We start from the raw sequence: 22,500 nt of genomic DNA on the forward strand, positions 1-22,500 counted from the left end.
TCTCTCTCTCTCTCTCTCTCTTTCTCTCTCTCACAGCCTGTCTGTCTGTCTGTCTGTCTGTCTATCTGCCTGTCTGTCTGTCTCTTTTCTGCCCTTTCCTCTCACCTTCCCTCTATATCTATTTCTCCCCCACCTCTCTTTCTCTTTCTCTTTCTCTCTCTCTCTCTCTCCCCCGTCTCTCTCTCTCCCCCTTTTCCTTTTTTTTCTTCCTCTGTATCGCATGGTTGTTTAAGAAGAGAAGCCTGTGAATCATCGTTTTATTGTTCTTATTGTTCGTGATTAAAAGCAACAGAAAAAAGCAAAACAAAACCGTAAAAATTAAACAATGAGTGACTGTTATATTTTAAGTGGCTGTGCCAGTGTGTGTGTCAGTTTGAAAGAACGTTCACTAAAAAGCTCAAAAACGTTTTAGCGACTGGCAAATGTTGTGTTTATTTGAATTTGTTGATTTGTTATTACAATCTTTATTTGTGGGGAATGTATGAAGTATGTTACAATGATAATTGCCAGGGGCAGCAATTCAGTTAATTTCATGTATTTATAATAAGAAGAATTACTTCCCCTTTTCAGATTCAACTTCTGGCACCAGGGCGACTGGCAGGAGGTGGTGGTGGATGATCGTCTGCCCACCTACCGTGGCCAGCTGGTCTTCATGCACTCCACAGAGAAGAACGAGTTCTGGAGCGCCCTGCTGGAGAAGGCTTATGCCAAGTGAGGAGTTATTGTAGAAATGTTGTGTCATAGTGTTTTAGTAGGGTTTTTTTTGTTTGTGTGTGTAATATGCCTAATTTACGAGTTGTTTTAACTCTTTATCTCTGAAGGGGATAAACCCAACACGCCGGGGCCCTTTTTTGGTACTAATTCTAAAAATGACGAAAACATCACTAAATGGGTAATTGAATCGAAACTAGAGAGCCTATTATGATTATGATAGTACTTCATCTAATGAATGAACTTCCGGTAAAAGAAACCTGTTTTCGGCAATTGCCGAAAAGTAATTTGATGTCGGAGTCATCGCAAAGGAATGTTCCCGAGCCGCTGTCAGTGGCTTTCCGGAGATAAAGAGCGAAGGAAAGTGAGCTTCAGTTACATAGACAGTATAGAGTTGGAGGATAGTTTATTTTCAAAACTAAACTTCGATCTCATTGATAGAGATAGAAATAGAATCTTCCTATGATGGGCTATAAACCCATCTTCATGCCCATGGATTTCGCTGTTTAATTCTTTAGTAGAAATTAGTGGACTAAACACAGTTTTAAAAAAATGATATTGTCTGTGTTGCAAGAAATGGATGTTTCCTCCAAAACTCAAATTTTATTCTAAACGCAAAAGAAGATTTGACATACTGATTTTTCTTTGATTAATTTTGCATTTAAAGTAAAAGCTATATACTGTGCCATCTAGATCTCAATCTAGTCAAGAAAAGTTGTCTTCATTTCGCAATGAAAGATTTGAACTATTAAAAATGCTTGCTGTTAGTGCAAGCCATTAAGTAAAAGTTTTCTTTGGGTTAAACTTTGTGCTTCTTTATCCAAGTTTTGATAAGATAAAAAAAATAAAGAGAGTTTGTTACTGTTTTAAATTTGTCTGGATTTTGTACACTGTGTTGTTATTTTTAATAAATCTCGAGAGATTGCATACACCACCGGTTACATGTGACATTGAAAACTTACGAGCTGCAATTTTGATATTTTTCAGGTTGATGGGTTCATACGAGTCCTTGAAAGGTGGCAGCACCAGCGAGGCTATGGAAGATTTCACGGGCGGTGTGACTGAGATGTTTGAGCTGCAGGGTGCTCCCCCTAACCTGCTGCGCATCATGATCAAGGCCTGCGAGCGTGGCTCTCTCATGGGCTGCTCTATCGATGTAAGATCTGATGAAATGAGATAATGTATGAGTGAGGCATTGTGGTGAAATCAGGCACTCGTCAAAATAATGAAATTAAAGAAACTGACATTTGTCCGCCTGTTTGGACATTTTTATGGATTTGTCTTTGTTGGGCTCTACACGTTTTATATGTTTTTAAAACGCTTTTATATATGGAATTTTCTAAAAGATGATGACCGAGAGCACCAAAAATGTAAATTTCCAGTTTCCAAATTCTCTCAAGCTATGGAATTCACCAAACTTTGGTGGCCATTCTCTTGCTTATTTTACCTCTGAAACTGGGCAACCCCCACCTCCTTAAATCAGCAATATCTTTGCATTTATTCAAGATAAATAAGTATTTTTTTCTTTAAAACGAGACAAATGAACAAGCTTTAATATGATATCAATAATTCCTCAGGCTCAAAAATTGATGAGCACCTTATTCCACTTTGTCTTGACGCATATATCGTCTCAGTTTCTAACTCTGAACTGCCTGTATCCGCCAAATTAGGTTAAACACTTCTTTTGTCTGACATCATGTTATTCACAACCGCAATTACAATTGTTGATAAAATAAGTAAAAAGAACATTGAACTCAAAGTTTTGAGCAATTGTAGAAGTTTGTGGGAAAGAATAGAATTCTCTCCCCCCCCCCCCCCACCTCTCTCTCTCTCTCTCTCTCTCTCTCTCTCTCTCTCTCTCTCTCCCCCCCCCTGGAAAAAGTGTTTGATCTAATTTGGCAGAAACACAGTTACTGTCAGACTACGCACTTTCTTTCCTTCTGATGTTTATGTCTGTCTGTCTTGCTTTGTCCTTGCACTTAATATAGTAAGTGTCTGTGTGCTCTGCGGCATGCTGTTTGCACTTTACAGGTATTGCAAAAATAAAACTGAATGATACAATGATGTTCTTTCAGGCTGACCCAAACCAGCTTGAAGCTGAACTGGCCAACGGACTCATTATGGGACACGCTTACAGTGTGACCAGTGTCAAATTGGTATGTATACACCTATGGTGATATTTCTTTTGTTGCTTCTGGTCGCTTTTAAGGACAAGCGGGCCTACCCAGATTTCATGTGTTTCGAGAAATCTTGACCTACACCAAAAGTGGGCATTGCCATACCTATAGGAGAAGTTTGGTTTCATTGGTGTGTAGGCCTATATTTATTTGGTTATAGAGAAAACTCTCCTTGTCTTTTAAAGAAACTGAACTAGGGGCAAAAGCTTTACCTTCGATATTCTCAAAACAGCATTTTGTGGGATAGTTCCCTTGTGCTTAAAAGCGACCATCTCTGTTTATTTGTTGTCAAAACTGTGTTTGTTACTCTCTTGTAACACCTTTAATCTTCCTTATTGTGTTGCAAGTGCTGTAAAACTCGTACTAAAACAGAAGCAATTGATGAGTGTCACTCAGGTGTGTTGTGTAGCTGTGCTGTGTCCTGTGTCCGTTCACCTAAGTGAATTGTCGTCGGTCACTGTCAACCACTCGAACGAATAGTATGGTTTTAAAAATTTAGCTTAGCTTTCCTTAGCTCCCCTTGGACAATGTGACATTTGAAGCATAAGGCTATGTGGGTACCCACCACCGCTTCGAAGCGCAGTGAATGTTTTTTGTTTTTTGTAGGCTGTAATATACATACTTAGCTCCCCTTGCCCAATCGCGACGAGTCGTGCATGGTTAGGGTCAGGGGACCGACAGTCGTGTTTTGATTTTAAAAAGACCAAAAACATCAGCCAGTCACCACACACGCTGGGTCTGTTAGGCTTGCACAATGCACATTGGGTTTGTAAGAGCAGTGGGGGGATGGCAGGGACCATTGAAATGAAAGATAGTGAGTATTATAAGCCATGCTGGCCACATGCTCACCTCTTTTTATTATTCCCCCTCTCCCCTCCCCTCGTGTCATTGTTGCCTTTCTTCGAACGTTTTACCACCGCGCTGTGCAAACCACGGCCACAGCAAGTGAAGAGGCAGGCATACACTTAGCTCAAAACTACTGGATGAGAAGTACTGTGAAAAGTTACAATTTAATAGTGAAAACTGCCGAAAGACTCATACCTATTCGCACGTGGTATTCGGATAGTGTGGATAGTGACCCCGCGCTTTGAAGCTTCGACGAAGTTTTTTTTCTTCTCAAAATCGCACAGCACTAGTGGATGCTAGTGGTAGGCTCTTTTTCTTTTCTGTCCCTTTTTTTGTTTCTATCTGTCTGTCTTACATTTTCCCTGCATTTAATGATTATCATTATGATGATGTGCTTCTCTTTATTCATACATGCTTATGTCAGTACAATAATAATGTTTAGCTCACAAATCATTGTTTGTAATTTTCACTGTCAGAGTTAAATATTAGAAGTATTTTTTCTCCCAATGTTCTGTTTCATAGTGTTGCTTACTTTAAGAACTTTTTTCCCTCTCCCAGGCTGATATTCAGACTGCAAGAATGCAAGGTCAAATACCTATGGTTCGAGTCAGGAATCCATGGGGCAATGGGTCTGAATGGACAGGTGCTTGGAGTGATGGGTAAGTGTGATTGCATGGAGACTGAACTTTTTCACAGTTTGGTTAAACAGAAAATTTGATGTCCAGCAGCGTTAAAGTGATGTCTGATTTCCACTTACATCATGTCTTGAATGCAAAAAGAATTCTTTTTATTTTATGAGGTGGGTGCAGTTGTTGTTGTTGTTTGTGGTGGTGGTGGTGTTTCGTTTCTGCTGTTTCAATTTACGGAATATTGGAGAGTCGACTGGCAGGTCCTACTTCTTTATTCCCCCCGTTTTTTTCTATCTTACTTTTTACCTGCACCAAATGACATCAGCACTATTTTACATCTGAAGAGGCTTTCCAATTTTCCTGTCTTCTCCTTTATTTCAGCTCACGTGAATGGAGTCTGCTCTCTGAAGAGGAAAAGGAAGAGCTTGGACTGAACTTTGAGGACGATGGAGAGTTTTGGTGAGTGATGTGCTTTTTCTCTTAATTGTTTTTGTATGTTTTGGATATTTGTTGGCACAGAATTGCTCCTTGTTATAAATGATTTGAAAGGATATTTTCATTCTCTATATAATATTTAGTGCATGCTTAATGAGCGCCACTGGTAGTTTCACTTCTTTTTATTCCCTCCATTGTTTCCGACTGTATAGCTTTTTTTCCCCTGCACTTAATAACTGTTATTGTGTCAATGGGCATCTCCTTGCTCAAACTCCTCAAAGCACAATATTAAAGTTTTTTGCTGTAAAAGTTACTCAGTTAAAAAACAAACAAACCATGCTTCAATGTTCTTTATTATCGTCCTGATTATATTTATTAGCTTTCGAGGGTGTTCTTGCTAAGAGTAGTAGTCAAGTTTTACACACGTTGTCTCTGCTCATTCAGGATGTCGTTCCAAGACTTCACGGCTAACTTCCAGAAGCTGGAGATCTGCAACCTGGGGCCTGACTCACTGGATGAGGAGGACCTGACGGACAAGAAGAAGTGGGAGTGTCACAAGGAACACGGACAGTGGATCAAGCCTGTCTCCTCAGGCGGTTGCAGGAACTATTTAGGTAATTTTGGGCTTGTACCCTCAGTCTCTTTGTTCATATCAGAGGTCTTATTAAACTCAAACTATGCAGGGGGTGCTGGAGGTAGAGTGTGGATGAGCCTGGGCCACATCAAATATTCCACAAAGAAAAGGTTTCAAGTGTTTAAGAAGAAAGTGTAACTGATCTAATCTTCTCAAGTTTTACTAATAGCAGTTCGGAGCTATCGGTGGTTGTCATAAGCCTGAGCTATGGTAGCCTATAAGTGATACGCAGTATAAAAATCCGGGCCAGCACCTCGCCAAAAGATGCGTATGAGGAAAAGATGTGGGTTGCACAGACACTAAGACACTAAACTGTGATGTTAAGTATGGGCTGCAAAATATGGTGCTGTAAGCCTCAATTGGGAAAATCTTCAGTGACTGTTTGTGTAGATGGCCGTATTGCACAGGTGGTCATCATGGCAGGTTCAACTGAATATTAAAAATCTATCTCTAGTTATTATTTACCCTTTTTAAAAAAATCGCATAGTTGCTGAGTAAGGCATCGTGATCAGACATATCAAGGTATAAATTCCATTTATTACCTTTCTTTGAACCCTTTAATTCCTGTGATGAAAGAGAAGCAGATTTTTGTTCAAACAGGCTGTTTTTTACTTACTGTCTTGTGGTTTTTCATGCAAGCTTCAAGTATTGCAATAATCCAACTAATTACATATTTGAAATTTTTCCACTACAGATACTTTCTGGACAAACCCTCAGTTCCGAATGACCTTGACTGACCCAGATGATGATGATGAGGATGACCTCTGTACAGCATTGGTTGCTGTGCTGCAGAAGGACAGACGCAAGAAGCGAAAGGAAGGCTTGGATCTTTTGACCATTGGTTATGTCATCTACAAGGTATAGTTTAACTCTTTATCTCCGGCAAGCTGCTTCCTGCAGCTCGAGCACTTTCCTTTACAATGACTTTGACATCAAAATACTTTTCGGCAAATGCCGAAAACAGGTCTCTTTTATCGGGAGTTCATTCATAAGATGAAGAACAATTGAAATAGGTTCACTTGTTTTGATTTAACAACCCGTTTTGTGACGTTTTTGTCATTTTTAGATATAGTACCACAGAAGGGGCCCGAAATAGTGAGTTTACCGCTCACGGAGATAAAGAGTTAAAAAGTCTGGTTCATCTTCACTAAAATACAGTAATGAAACATGTGGTTTGTCCTCTGTCATAAGTTTTGGTCCTTTGAACCAACATCTTCAGTGTAATGATTAAGTTCTACACTGCTGTATGCCAAAGATGTGTCTTCTTCAAGACTGATGTTGTAGTTAAGCACTTTGAAGAGACCAAACCACCTATTACATTTGGTTTAAGGATGATGAGAATTTTAATGTCTAGCTTCTTTCCTTTTGCATGTAGCATCAAAATAAATGCCCTTTAATTTTACTCTCACTCTTTTGTGCAGAAAGTCTGGAAAAAAATAAAGTGTTATATGTGTCCATAAGTTTTGTATCCTTTCAAGATGGTAAGCAACAGTTTTTGGGTTTTTTCTTTCTTTTTAAATATTTTTTAAATAAAACTATTTGCTGAAAAGCTTTCTTAAAAAAATATTTTTTCTGTTCTTGCATTTGTCAGTTGGAAGATCCTGATGTTGGTCCTCTGGATATGAATTTCTTCAAGTACAATGCGTCTGTTGCAAAATCACCAACCTTCATCAACATGCGTGAAGTGTGTGGCAGGCACAAGCTACCTCCTGGTACCTATGCCATCCTTCCTTCGACGTTTGAGCCGCACTACGAGGGAGACTTCCTGATGAGAATCTTTACTGAGAAGGCCAACGTTTCTGGGTAAGAAGCTTACAAGTTGCGTCAGTGACTGATCGCCAGTTGGAGCTTTGGTGAAAGTCTCTGTGAGGTGGATTTAATAATATTTGCAAAGGGTAGTTGATATAATTTCCTGTTTACCATTTGTTTTGAGTATAGTTTAGATCTTTGTGTTTGCCTGTTTTTTTGTCAGGGGTGGCATTCTCAAGCCTGAATCCAGTCTCATACAGGTGTAGGGACTGCTTTTGATTCAGTAAAAATTCTGTTAAGAGCCTATCTGGTCAAATAATTGACTGAAGATTTATATTAATGGTCATGAATGGGTTGAACGTTTATTGAATTGTGAACCATTTGTCTTGCAGGGAAATTGACGAAAGGACGAGTTATGAGGAAGAAACTGTGAGTAATATGTCTAGCTGTTATGATATAGCTTATGTAAAGTCATATCGTTTCGCTGCAAACCTACCCCCACTGTCTTCTTCTTGGCTGCTGTACTGCCACTGCTCCGCAGCTACTGCTCTGCTCTATTGCTGTTCTGTCACCGTTCTGTTTGCTTGTAGTGTCCCCCTGTTGTCACTCATCATTTCATCGTCCCCCCCATGTCTGTCTTTGTCATCCATCCGTTCATTCAAAGAATGATGTCTGGTTTTATATTCCTTTCTTTAAGTTTGATTCTATTAAGTTGATCAACAGTCCCAATGTTTTTAGCCATGCTGTTATCATTTTTCTTTGGTTATTCATGCACTAGAAGCCTGTAGTATTGATGCACTCACAACATATTAGTTACTTTCCCTTTTCTTCAGATGTCACCATGTATTTATCTTATATCCCGTTTCATCAGTGTCATGCCATTACTAACACGGGGAAACTGGTGTCAAGGAAGGGCGATTATGGATCATAGCTAACCTTTGGAGTAAGTTGAGAAACTGGAAAGTAAAGGGGAGGTTTGGAAACTCTGAAAATTTGGAAAATAGCCAGTTCTTTACAGTGTAAACAGCAGTCAAAGATCAGTCATAGGTGTTTATTTCTTCTACTTCATTAATGTAATGAGCTAGACCAAAGTTATTATTTTAATTAAAAATTAAATAATTTTTTTGTTGGGGGGGGGGGGGGGGGGGGGGGGGATGGTATTGATTCAAATAATAACATTCTGTAAAATCTTGAATATGTTCATACTCAGTGGCAGAGTGACTTGTGTCAAAGGAATCACAAGATCAAGCTTTAGAATACGTGAAAAGTTGATTTGATGTTCAACATGTCCTTTTTTTTTTTTAGGAAAGAGACTAAAATTACAGGAAGGTGGGTAGATTGTGAGCTGCTGTGGGATAAATGCTGAAGGGTAACAAAATATGTATATGGCAAAACTGTTAAAGAGAAACAGATAGATAGGCATGTGTCTTTTGAGGCATTTTAGCAGCAATCTGTGCTGCAAGGAGCATACAACTGCACGCAATCCACATGGACATTAAGGCAATGATGATAATTTTACTATATAACTAACATTCATATCGAGCATTTCCATTTGCAAAGTACTGCTAACAAGAATTTTATGCACACATACGTTCACATTCATGCGTGTAGTATACTTTCTTTAATAATGAATTCTTTTAACAATTTCAGCCTTTACTCTTCATGATCATATATATATGTATTTAGACATGCTTCACCTTTATCACCTTCGAGTCTTGTGAACCCACATTTTCATTTCTACTTTTCCTGATTTTATTGAAATATATTACTGGAAAATTGCTTTGGGTCAGTATGTATAAAAACAGTGCACTTTTCCATTTGGGCGTTAAAAAATATCTAAACCTCACTTTATTTATCGCCGAGCTGATTTTTCGCAAAAAGTATTTTTTGTAGAGGAGGCGCTTTTCACATTTTCATCTGGCCCTCAGTGCTTTTTAGTAGTATTTTTTGCTCCTATAGACTTTTTCTTATTTCGATTATCACTGCTACAGTCTTTTGTCAATGTATTTGTTACTGTTTAGTTGAAGCAAGCTCCGGCACGTGTACCCCAGAGACCTGTGGGAGTAAGTTGCTTGCCCCTGCCTGTGATTTTGTTTTATAGCCGGAACTTATTATTTTTCTGGAATTTGAGTGTTCCATCAGTGTTTGTTGTTGACAAAAAAAAGCAAGTTTCCCCCTAAATATATGCATGGTTTTATTGAATGCTCTTGTGATTGTTTCCCAGAGAAACTGTAGTCATTTTGTTGTCCGTTTTGCTGTAAGCAGCCTGTTTTTTCTTTAAAAATTTTTTTTTAAATTTTGAGCTTGTCCATTGCATGTATGTGAGTGACGTTTATACTTTCGTATTACTTTTGTATAATACTGCACATCCAAAGTGTTGACCCTCTGTTGAACTGATTTATGAGTTGTGGGAGCAGAAAAAAAAAATTTACTGCACTTCTTTAATTTGTTTTATTATTAATCTGCACACTTCACCACTCATGGGTCAATATTTTTCCCACTTACTCTTAATTCATTTGTCTATCCTGTGATCAACTCAGCCACAAATCAGACCCAAGCAATGAGTGGGACTAGTACATTACAAAGAAGAGTCCAGAGTAAAAGTACATAATAACCCTCCATTAGAAATTTACTTCACCTGTGCATATCTGGGGCCTCTGCTCTGTGTGGGTCCAAATGTGGATTGCTGTGATGATATGCACAGAAGACTTGTGGAACCTATTTGAAAAATGTGGGGTTCAGTTGGACTTTTACTGAGTCCAGATATAAGTTATTGAGTTGGATTAATGGGAGGCAATCATAAATAAATGACTGGGTCAGCACTTGGATTCACAACAGTGTGGATTGACTGTACTGATCCTATAAAGCATGCACGTCTTCCCACAAAGGTCATATCTTTCTCTACACAATATCGGCATGGATGAACAGTGAACAGCTGATCTGATGGTTGGATTCGCCGCTCCAAGAGTATACAAGGTTTCTGGATTTTCATCTGTGACATTCTTTGTAGTTTTTTAGTTTAAAAAAGTGTTCCCTCTGAAAGTGTTCGGATCTGGTTTAGTGTTTTTTAACTCCTCATAACAGCCTTGAAGTTTCGGTCTTGTATGTGGATGTATTCAAATGTGACGAGGGTCTTTACAATGTGCCAGATGGACGTTATTTTTGTCTGTTTTTGAGTGATGAAGGTAGGTTTCAGAGTATATAGAGGGTTTTATTTTTTCTCTATTTTACGTTCTACTGTTTTGCTTTGGATGTTCGTCATGTTCTCTTTGATCTTTTGTGGAGGATAGGCATGGCATTTCTCTTTCTCCTATTGGATATTCCTTCGAGTTTCCTCATCACTGGGAGAAAAATGTCCTGCCAGTTCATTTTGGTCTTTATGCCATTGAAAAGAGAATGGGAACAAGTTGTGTTTTACATCCTAAGAAGTTTGGATTTGATTGTTGGTCTAATAAGCTTAATCGGTGTGAAAATCTTTTAATTTGTTGTGACTGAGCATGACGTTTTTTAAAATCAGTTTTTAGTGGCGGGTGCTGTGGTTTTCTAATTTTTGTGGACTAAATTGTTTTACTTGAGTGTTTGGTTCCCTTCTCTTGGGAGATGTACATTAAGCAGATTGGATCGAGAGCTTTCCTTTGATACTTGTCTCTAGAAAAGCCCTTTAGTTGTTTTCTGATCTGTTCCTTCTCCTTTGTCTTTGACTTGACATTCTATTAGCAGTTTTCTGTGGTCTGCCTGTCCTGCAGCCCCAGTTAAGTTTGATCAATGATGGATCTCCAGTTTTATGTCAAGATTATTCACAGCCAGACATTTTAATTTGTCTTCAGATTCGTTTTCTTTTTGAACAGCCTTTTTGTTTAGCTGTTATTTAACTGGTTTATGTTAGTTATGGAAAGGACATTTTCAATACTCTATGCTTTCTGTGATCATAGTTTGGATGTTCCAATATTGTGTTGTGGTTTGGGAGAGAGTAAATTTCTACATACGTACTGGTTTTTTTCCTCTACAGTGTCTATCTCATCAAAATGGTTGTGTGTCCCCGTTTCTTTTTCTGATATTAAAACACAAATAGTGACCCCTCAAATAACAATATACAGGAAAATAACAGAATAATGTAACTTATCTATGTAGAATACTGTCATGGTTGTATTTTCAATGACTGAAATAACAAGTATTGTGTATGTTCTGTGCAGAAGTAGCATGGACTAAATGCTAACAAAATGATAATTACTGTAAATTGTGCATTATAAAACATAACTTACATCATGTTTTGAAGTAGGTAGTTTTTTGACCAGCATTTTGCTGATGGCAGTTCACGTTTAGATATTTTGAAATACTGCTTGTTTTAACTTCTACTGTAAGCGAATGACACCCTAGAATAACAGAAGCATCATATTTCAGTTTCATGAAGCAGTTGAATGTTGCATATCTATACTCATTTTGTGACTTTCACTACCTGACAATTTTATAGACACCTAACTTTTTTCAATGAAACTCTATGAACCATTCGTCTCTTGTTGATTATTGTCAAAGAAAAAGTCAGTACCACTGCGAGTATATGTGAGCGAGGTCAAGGGAAATATAATTAAAGTTTCTGAATTTCTGAGAATCTTTGCATTTGTGTCTCCTGGCCGGGGCCAACGAAGCAGGTTCCTCTGCCAGTCAAGCCGCTCCTGCTTATAGCGCTCCGCCACCCAAGGTAGAACTGGATTGCCTCCCCTACCTGTGTGGTCACCGTTGTCAATAACCGTCCCCAAATCATATAATGAGCCCCCCCCCCCCAAAAAAAAAAATAATCCCTAAAAACTAATTGTCAATACAAGTAATTTGTACCCTTTCTTCTGTTGGCCCTACATGTGTGGTGTGACCATCATTTACCGTCATCTTCACCAAATCACATAACAATAAAGAAAAAAAAAAAATAGGCCCTGATAACTAACTGCATAATTTGAGTCCCATATTCTTTTGATCTGATCACAATTTCTTCCTGAGATGTGGTCACGTTTGTCAATAGTCTTCCACAAATCACCCGTGTGGATCGATAACAACAATAACAACAACCACAAATCACTTAACATGCCAAAAAGAAAAAAAGACTTTGATAACTGTTAATAATTTGTACCCATTTCCTGTTGATTAGAACTGGTTTTGATTCTGAGATGTGTGTAATCTTTCCCATATCACGTAACTTCTTAAAGAAAGTCAGTAACAAACTCTGATAACTAAATGTTGATTTGTCTCTCCCCCCCCCCCTTAAAAAAAAATCCAAACTTAATTTCCTGTTCAGGTGTATTGCCATTTGTCATGACTGTTCCCTTTCAAATGATGCATGCTCTTTGGAGAACCCTTTGAATGAGTTACCAATGTTCAAGGAAAGAAAATTGTTGATTATTCAATGAAAATCATTACAGTAAACAGATCTATATCACCTTGATGAGAATTTCCTCTTTTAAGAAGTTGTTTTCGCAAACAGTAACCTTCCTCCAGATCCCATTCCACATGAAGGGACTTCTTTATGGAAAAATGTCTTTTTGGGGAATCTTTAGGGGTGGGGGGGACTTCTAGACGTGACTGGAAATCTGTTTATAATCTGCTCACTGTAATCTTTGTTCAGATGTCTGTTTCTGGCTTGTTGCCATTTAATTTGTTAATTTCCTTTGGCAGTACATTATGTTGTGCCAATTGATGAACAAGGTTTTGACCATAGTGAACCAGTAACAGCTCACCAAAAGCCAAGTGATAGTTATCTCAGTTTTCTCTTAAATGAATATGTGTCCATTTCTGTTGATCAGAGTGAGATTTTCTCTTGACATCTCATATCTTTTTTCAAGTATTCTTCTTCCGTTAGGTGTAATGATATATCAACAGCACACCATAAATAACTTAATGTAGACAAAAGAACATCAGCGTGAGATCCCAGAAAGGCCCCAGTCCTCTTTTACTAAGTTTTATTTTATATTCTTTGATGTTCATCAAAACTCAGTGTTCACTATGGGTTAGTTTTCCATCCTCTGAACAAACACCGTAGGGAAGTGTAGATGATTAACCCTATCCGTAGGCCCTGGGGTCATTTTGTACCCCCAGGGTTGTATTCTTCACATTTTAGAATACTTCTAGTCTGAAGATCTCTTTGAAACTTTCAGTATTTCTAAATAAATCGTTTTGACAGACTGCTGTGCAAAGCGTACGGATCGGATTAACGAGTAAATGTCCTCTTTGAAAGTGGCGGCACAGAGTTCCCCTTGTCGTATGGGTACGATAATAAAACACAACGTACGGATTGGGTTAAAGAAATTGGCAACACTATTATATGCAGAAAGGTGACTGAGGGTAATTTTTACTCCTGTTGACATATTACGTTGTTGATTCCCTCTCATATTCACCTTGTTAATAAAAGGTGCATAGCATAAACAAATTTCCTTGTGTGACTTTTAGAAATTAAGATTGCAGAAATCTATGAGAGTTCAATGAAAGCCCACATCATTATTAACTATGGGTTGTATCCTTTTATGTTCTTACCTCAGTAGATTTGTCACCATTGTCAGTAACATCTTCCAAAGTTGTATATAATGTTTATTAGTTAAAAACACCTTGAATGACCTTCAGAGATATTGGAAAATTTCCACCGATCTAATATTCGTAAGACTTAATGAATTGCAATTTTTGTAGATCAATTCTAGATTGATAACATGTTGGCCCGTTAATCAGTGTTTTGAAAGTAGGACTAAAGTGTCTGTAACAATTGTGTTTTCAGTCATCAGTTTCCTGCCTTTTGTTGTAAATGTTGAAAGATTGCTGTAATTATCCATTGATTGATCCAATTTCCTTGATCTCAAGGGACCAAACTAGTGAACTCCTTACAGTTATTCTCTGTTGTCAGTAGTTCCTTCCTGCCCCCCACCCACCTAGAACATATCTCACAAGCTGACAGCCTCTCCAGCAGGTCCTCTCCTCTGTGTAGCTCTCATCCATGCTTGTGTTTCTTCCCTCTGTAGGCAAGAAATGCCCAAAAGAAGAGAAGAGTAAGTTTCTACTCCTCACAGTATGTGCCCTCTCTTCCTTCCAGTGGCTTGTGCGTCTTTCAGTTGGCCATGTTGTCTCGTTTAATACTAATCGACTTCCTAGTGCGGTGGCTTGACACCTTGTGACAGTGAATTTGATGCCTCTCGAATGCAAAACAATAATCTTCTAGGACTGAATTTTGTTTTTTCATTTTTAAAGAAATGAAATTGTGAGTTGTTTTTTTTGTTTTAATCTATTGAGTTTGTATTATAATAATATTTTGAGTTTACCTGTATTTTGTTTTAAGATTTGCAGTTGGATGGTTGATGTCTTTCATTTTGGTTTATGGGCCACCTAGATGGACTTAGGTCTGATGGTTGCGTCGGATGTTGGCATGAGGCAATGACTCACCAGGACTGGCCAGTTGTTGTAGGATAACAAATAGTGCACATAATAATGCTAAGTTTATCATGGCTTAGAAGATCTTTGTTCAAGCTACTGAAGTTGTTTTTTTGGTTTCTTTTATTTTCCTTTGGTTCATGTGTCATTTATTTTCTTTGGCATTCATGTTAGTGTGTGTTGGTGAAAGTGAATAACCATTCATGGTTTTGTCATAACCTGTGTTCTCATGGTGATCATTGTCAGTTTCTTTGCAAATTTCAGCAGAGATTTGTTTTTGCATGTTCTCCCTGTCAGGTTTCCTGTGTTCTTTTTTGGTCTGATTCTTGATGTTTTGTGACTGAAATGTTGACCACAGCATTTTGTCTTTGATAAGAAAATCAGATTGATGGACAACGATTTTAGCAAATTTGTATTATGCTTATTTGAACGAGGTGTTCGAGTCCCAGAGTGGTCATTCTCGAATCAGGCTCAACACCCTCCAGACTTTACCCTCATGAAGATGAAGGTTGAATAGGAGATCCTGCTTCTTCAAGTATTTGATCACATTGAAAGGATTTCATGCTCCTAGCTTACTCTCAATTTGATGAGTTATATTGATGATATGAAATGCTTTTAACGAAATGAGTGAAACTCTTAGACTACCAGCCACAGGATCTTTGTGAGTTGAATGAAGTTGAAGTGCCATGGTTCTTTAGTGGATGCAGACACATCACCTGGACTTGCACAAAAAAATGCGCTAATGTCAGCTCTTGTTATATTGTCACAGAGAATTTTGCACAGTGCAATATATATCAACACTCACACACACTCATGTGTACATGTACATATTCATATGAGAGCTTGTATCTGAACATGTCACTGTTTTATACATATGCATAGTATACTGTATATATTGACACTTGTTGCATTAGAAGTCTGAATTTGCTTGAAAAAGCATGGGGTATATTCCAATTCTCAAGTGTATTTCACAGTCTGTAAATAAGAAACTTCACCTGTTTGTTCAGACATCATGTGGAGGGTAGGTAAATTCTGTTGGCTTTAACTGAATCGAATTAGTGGCCGTTGAATAAGGACATCGCTGGACTGGTGTTAGGTTCACTGTAGTATATAATGAAAGGATTTTTAAAAAATCAGTTTCTTCTGTACTTGTTCTTATCATAAATTTTATCTGACCTTTGTCCATCATGTTGATCAGATGCATGTTCATATGATTGTAGTCTTCTTCTTGGCATAGGAGATGACAATAATGTGGATCTTTTTTTTTTTTTTTTGAGATATGCCTCAGTAGTCATGCCTTTGAAATGAGTTTTATCTAGAAACTCCATGTTTTGTATTGTATTTTTATATGATAGATGAAAAGTCTTGGGCCTTTCATCGCCAAGAATAAGGCAGAGGGTTGCAAGCTGATGGATATTTCATCATTCTCTTCTCATTGTCTGATTGTGATTTTGCTAACATAGATCTATGTTCCATGTTTCATTTTTTTAAAAATTCTCAATGTTTTCAGGTTACTGGGTTTTTGCCCCAATAATATTCTGAAGATGATTGTTGTTCACTTTTTAAACTTTTTTTTATGTCTGTTGCTTGTTATCGCTCCACAGGAAATATTTTCAGTCTTCAGGCTGTGTGGGTCTTTTCTGGGGATAAGTCATGGTTGTTGATTGTAACATCATATCTCACAGCTGGATATTCATTGACAGGTCTTTTGCTTATATAGAAAGTGGGATAAGCATTTTCTCAGCATAGTGGGACAGAAAATAGTGGCAAGCGGAGTGTGGCAGACATAATAATCCTTTATCAAAATCTATTCAAACTTTTTTCTGGTAAATCTACTGTTGTCTGGTTCTTGTTCGGAAAAAAATATGTTAGAATAACAAACATTTTGAAAAGATGCTAACAATTATTAGATCTTTTGCACACTTAGCAAGTGTTAGAGCTTTTTGGGACTTTACAAGTATCAAATTCCTGTGCTTATAGGCATGGGAAGGAGGAGAGGTGTTGCAGTGTTGTTCCACGATAGAGGATCTTATAACTGCTCTGAAGTTATGAACCCAAAAATGCATGGCTAAAATGTTTTTTACATTTCCTGTTTTACCTCTAGACAGAAGACAGAGATGAAGACCAAGATGAGGTTGACTTTGGTTTATTTGATACTTCGTGTGCTTTAAACAAACAAATATGAAACACAAAGCAAACATGTTGACATCAAGGTTAATAATAACAACTGAAAAGGGAAGAAAATATATTTAGCAGAAAAGTTTCTCTGAGAATCCCTTTATTCGGATTCACTTTTTTGGACGTTCTGCTATCAGCTTTTTGAAAGAAACTATCTATTCATTTTTATGTGCTAACCTAGAACAGCTGATAGCAAAAAGGATTGCTTTGTGCTTCATATTGACTTTTTCTTTTGACTATAATTATACCCAAAGATTATTTTGTAGTGCTAGAATTTACAATTTCTAAAACTGAAAACTTTCAAATGTCCTGACTTCATGAACTATGATGGTTCGTAATGAGCAATTTGTGATTTTCAACTGTTATGCACTGGTGATTTGTGGGCACTGAACCTAGACTATGAAAATCATTAAATTTAAAGCACCCTTCTCGTGGGAAGAATTTCTCTTCTCCTGTAGAAAAAAATGTTTATCAAATTATATATTTCTTATGATATAAAAATAAAATCCTGTCTAAATACAGCTGAAATGGACATGGAATACAATAATGTTCAAGTATTGTAAAGTTAGTGTTTACTGTGTTCTTTAGAAAAAAAAAAGATTCTAGATGTACTGCAGCTAGAACATCTTTAAGTATTTGTTTTCAAAGGTGGCCACCCTAAACATATAATCCTAGAATGTCCTGAGAACAATATCAGAGGTTGGGGCAACCGTCTGATTGGCATTTAAACATGTTTTGTTTGTGTATACATAATTATCTTTCTTGCCCATGAACCCATGTTACTTTCCTTTTGCTTTCATTATATGACCTTTCTGTGACGTTAGACATCTGAGAAGTCCTTGAAAATAGATTCCAACTTGTTCGTCTTTTTAGATAATTTTTCAGTGATATTAACCAATCACATTATGCATTCATAGGAGACAAAATCTGCAAATTGTGGCTGGAACATTTGATCTACTGTATACAGGAATTTATGAACACTTCACCATAGCACCATAGAACCAAATTTCACATTACAAGCAATTCAGTGGTCCAGCAAGAGTCGATGTATTTTAGCGTAATATTGTCTGGCACCATCGAGATCTCTTTTACCTGTCTGCCAAATGTAAAATAAGATTCTTTTCCTTTGACATGTTACCTGGTTGCCTCTCTTTTTTGACTGCCAGGCATATGCTAGAAATAAGTCTGAAAATGGTCCAAAATCAAAACTGGAGCGACTCGCGCTTAGTTCTTTTTCTTTTGTTACTTTGCTTGGAGGAATTTTATTTTGCGGTTTTTAATACACCTCAAATGTGATAGGCCAACACTTATCTGAAAATGCATGCAAAAATCCATAACATTTTGCTGTGTTTTTATTGAAGTGAAAACTTAATACTTAATCTAGAATAAATAAATATATGAAGGACTGATGTGTTTGAATGAACAATTGTTCTTTCTTATATTATTTAGGTTTGTCCCAGGGAGTGTTTGCTTTTCGAAAAATTTGTTCTAGAAAATGTCAGTTTTTAAAATCGTGTACAGTATAAAGTTTCAGTTTCTGGTCTAATTTATAAACGTAACTTAGAGTCATTTGAACTATAAAGTGTTTGTTTTTATGCTATATGCTTAAGTATTAGAAGTCTCCCTTTTCTACTGGTTACATATACAAGATAAGTGGCAACTGTCTTTTTAGACAAAGGTTGACCCACATTGAGGGATATTATTCTTGACAAACAAGCAAACCACAATGAGACATGACATTCATGCACGCACACACATACACACACACATACACACACACACATACACACACACACATACACACACACACACATACACAAACAAAAACACACTGACACTGGCACTTTCTGATGCTCACACAATCTCAGGTAAAACATGTTTTTCTGTGTAAACTCTCATACTTAATCAAACATTCAATTATGTAGCCTACTCACATCATGGACAAATCAAATCAACTGCTGAGTGTATTAAGACTCAGCAATACGTCAATTTGAAAAATTATGTACTATAATGTAGTCTTACTATGAGCAGTCAAAATACATTTGAAAGTGAATAAAGATGATCAAAACACACACACACACACACTCCCTATCTCTCTCATACATTAACATATTATGTGTGCCCTCCTATAACACCTTTAGCAAATAGCTTCCCTTAGGTTCCTTTAGGGAAACAAAAAGATAACTGTCTTAACCTTAGTGACAGAAGTGGCAAAAAAAGTTTGAGGATATCGTTGGTGTTATGAACAGCCAATCTGTGGGACCAAGACTACCTCAATCATATAAGAGACGCAGGGTTTGACTTATCAGTAAAATTTTTGCGGATATTCTTGTATTTCTTATAGTGGAGGGCCATCGTCTGAACTTACAAATATGTCGAGGAAAGAATTATGATTTCTATACTTTAAATGTATCGCGGGCTGCCTGTGACACCAACGATATCATGCCGCTGTACTGTTCTATAGAAAGTTTTCTTTAGACGTGGTTATTCTTTATTTCATAGTGACTGAGGTGGTGGAGAATTTTTTTGAAAAGGACAAAAAATTGTTGCTCTTAGGGAAAGAAAATCATCTTGTGATTCAAATTATACATATATATGACTACTGTGTTGTCATGGAATACAGTATATCGCGACTTTTAGTGTACATGAAGCTTGTGTCTTTGCAGTAACAGAACTACTGAAAGAAAAATTTTTCAAGATTGGTATACCTCAAGCTCGGTAGTGTTATTCGTGATAGGCATTCACTTTCCTGTCCCAACTAAGACTGAAAATTAACCACAGCAAGTTAACTGATTAGCCTATGATTTCATAATTTTCTTGTACTGAAGGCATTTTGACTCCACTGTTTGAACTTCACAGTTGGTTGAGGGCTCTTCTATGATTGATAAATGTGCACCACACGCTCTGTGTTTATGGGGTTTCTCTGAAGATTTTTCTCTTTCAGCACTCCATCTTTTATGTTGTCTTTCAGCTACACCGGACCACAGGGACAAAGCTTTGAAATCTTTTGTGGTTTTAGCTTTTCTCTTCTTTTTGCCTTTTTTTTCAAGTACTGTTACCCATTCCCTTGCTCCTTTGCCAGGACCCCCATCCCTTTTAACTGTACTTCTGACTTGTAGAAGCTAGTTAATCTGATTGGAAAAAAAAACTTTGATCCGAATGATAGAATGTGTTTTCAGAAGTGGTTTTGAAGGTGTTTTTGGTCTTCATTGTAGTGATTAAATGAAATGTCATTGGTCTTCATTAAAAAAAGTGTAGGCAGCATACATCGTATCAAATTCTGGATTATGCTTTAAACATGCCATCTTAATTATGCTTTGAACTTGACTGTCAACGCACATGTCTTGTTTCTAGGTATCCTTTATCATGTATTGTAGAACATTCTTTATCTTCATTTCATGCTTTAGAAAATGTTACTGCGCATTGCAGGGAAAGCTAGATATAGAGCTATTATGTAGAAAGGCTATTCTGTGAAGTGTTTCCCTCTCCGTTTAATATGTGAAGTCCATTACTTGCTGAAATCTTTCTCTGTAATAGGATGTGAAATTTTGGTGCAACTGAACTTTTAAATAGAATTATTCTTTAGTCAGCATATGTTTATGATAATATGATGGTTTTTAATCTCTTCGCTTGCCTATACATGAACTTGATGTGTGACTGACATCCTAAGGTAGTTAAAGTCTTTTTGCAATGTGTCTTTATATGAAGTCTTTTGACCACCCTGTATGTGAATTTTGTGTTTCGTTAATGTTCTTTTAGTTAGTTTGTCCTTGTGTAATCTGACCTTAACCTCTCAACCTCTTGATCTCTCTGTGTGCCAGGAGCGTCCCGAGCCAACGGACGAGGAACAATCCCAGGCAGAGGCTCTCAAAGAGAGTTTCCGTCAGACGGCCGGAGAGGACATGGAGATTGATGCCTATGAGCTGCAGGAGATACTCAATGCTGTGTTCACGAGAGGTACGTTACCCACCACCTGCAACCTCCTGGTTATCACCTGTCAATGACCTGTCAGTTGTGTTCTGTTGCCATGATGGTGATCGATTTAAAACCAAAGAGTTTTTCTCTTTTGTGTATGAGAAATTTGCAGTGCTGTTGGTTGTAATATATTTCTATATATAAACCAATTTAGGCAATGCTTGATGAAGTTTTGGTTTATTAAGGAAACACACATTTTGATCCTATGAACAGAGTGCTTTTAGGTTTTTGCAGCTTCACAGCATTTTACAGCTTCAATCGCTAGGTTCAGCATTATAATTTTTCTTTTAAACGAAGAGGTGAATACAATTGTATTGTGGTATTGTGAAGTTGAACATACTTTTTTTTCCCCCCATGTATTTTTTTCCCGGATATAAACATTTTCATGTTGTTAATTCTGCAATCTCAGGTCGTTCTGGAAGAGGTAGTGTTTCTCTGGAATCTTATCGTAAAATGAGTATCGTGCCTGTTTATCATTACTCTCCATTGCTTATAAATTGTCAGTCTTGAGTTATGAGCGGGCATTGAAAATGTGAGCTTCAGTAAGTACTAAGTGAAAGCGCATGGCAGAACAACTGAGTTAATTTCTCAACACACATTTTTTGCCATTACTGCCACACATTAATTTTTTAAAAGATTCCTTTAATTGTGATTAATTTTTTACTAAATCATCAGTTTTATTAATTTTTTTCTTATTAAATATTCTTGACTTTCCATTGTCTTTGATTATTATCTGTTTTTCTTTCTTTACCTTCCTTTCGCACTTGGAATTTCAAGTGAATGCTTTGATTCCAGTGTTTAGGAACAAATGGCACGCATCAGTTGTTACAGATCAGGACATTTTGTTCTATTTCTGTGTCGTGTTGACGACATACTTAACAAATAGGATATCAATTTCATTGTTCCAGAGAAAAACAATCTGCAGAACCATGAATTTGTTTAAGCTTCAGAGCACTTGAAAGCTTTACTGATAATATTTTATGATTTTATAGGCTACTTTTTGGCATTGTTGATTAATACTACTGATATGTATAAGCAGCCTAGCTCCATTAGATGTGTTCTTCCTAAAAGTTTCATTATTTTATTCTAACCCAGCAGTTTCACGTCAGTTAGAATGATTTTTATTAATGCTTTGCAAGAGATAATTCCTTCATTGCAAAGAAATTGACACTATTATTATCTAGGTTCTGAAACAAACTTTTCCTGTCTTCTGAATGCTCATTTTCAGTTCTGAAGAAAACTTCTGTTTGACTTAAAATAGTTTCTCTTTGTTAACAGATGTGAGGCAGCGTAGTGAAATCAGGCGTTCGTCAAAATAATGAAAGTCAAGAAATTCGCATTTTTCTGCAGTTTGGGAATTTTTATCGAATTTTTGTTTTATGGCTCAACACCTTTCGTGTCCCTTAAAGAGTACATTTCTGTGTGGATTTTACTGAAAAACATTGAATAAAGGCAGAAAAAATGTACATTTTCAGTTTCCAAGGACTCTCAAGCTAAAGAAATAACTGAATTTTGGCCGCCATTTTCTTGCTAATTTTACCTCTGAAACCGGGCGAACCCAGCCTCCTTCACTCGCCAATATCTTGACTTGTATCCAACATAGATGGATATTTTTTTTAACGAAAGCAAGGCAAATGGACAAATGGACAGCGTTAAGATGATACCAATAACTTTATATGTCCCAAAATTAAGGAGCACCTGATTCCACCACGTCGTGACACAAATGTGTACCAATTTTGTTATTACATATGTTCTATTTTTCAAG

The 22,500-nt window shown here is 37.1% G+C and overlaps 1 protein-coding gene across 1 annotated transcript in view; it reads left to right on the forward strand.

Annotated features, from left to right (window-relative positions):
* Positions 1-22,500, forward strand: part of LOC101855282 (calpain-B) — a gene marked incomplete in the record, with an annotated part of 75,808 nt that overhangs the window by 39,855 nt on the left and 13,453 nt on the right. Inside the window, 12 exon segments of the mRNA XM_035971709.1 lie at positions 571-711; positions 1,699-1,867; positions 2,787-2,867; positions 4,293-4,393; positions 4,745-4,822; positions 5,243-5,412; positions 6,127-6,290; positions 7,024-7,235; positions 7,574-7,610; positions 9,203-9,244; positions 20,582-20,717; positions 21,145-21,159. Coding sequence (XP_035827602.1) covers positions 571-711; positions 1,699-1,867; positions 2,787-2,867; positions 4,293-4,393; positions 4,745-4,822; positions 5,243-5,412; positions 6,127-6,290; positions 7,024-7,235; positions 7,574-7,610; positions 9,203-9,244; positions 20,582-20,717; positions 21,145-21,159 — 1,346 coding nt within the window.

This window comes from Aplysia californica, unplaced genomic scaffold (assembly GCF_000002075.1).
Source record: "Aplysia californica isolate F4 #8 unplaced genomic scaffold, AplCal3.0 scaffold00486, whole genome shotgun sequence".
In the NCBI taxonomy this organism is placed as follows: domain Eukaryota; kingdom Metazoa; phylum Mollusca; class Gastropoda; order Aplysiida; family Aplysiidae; genus Aplysia; species Aplysia californica.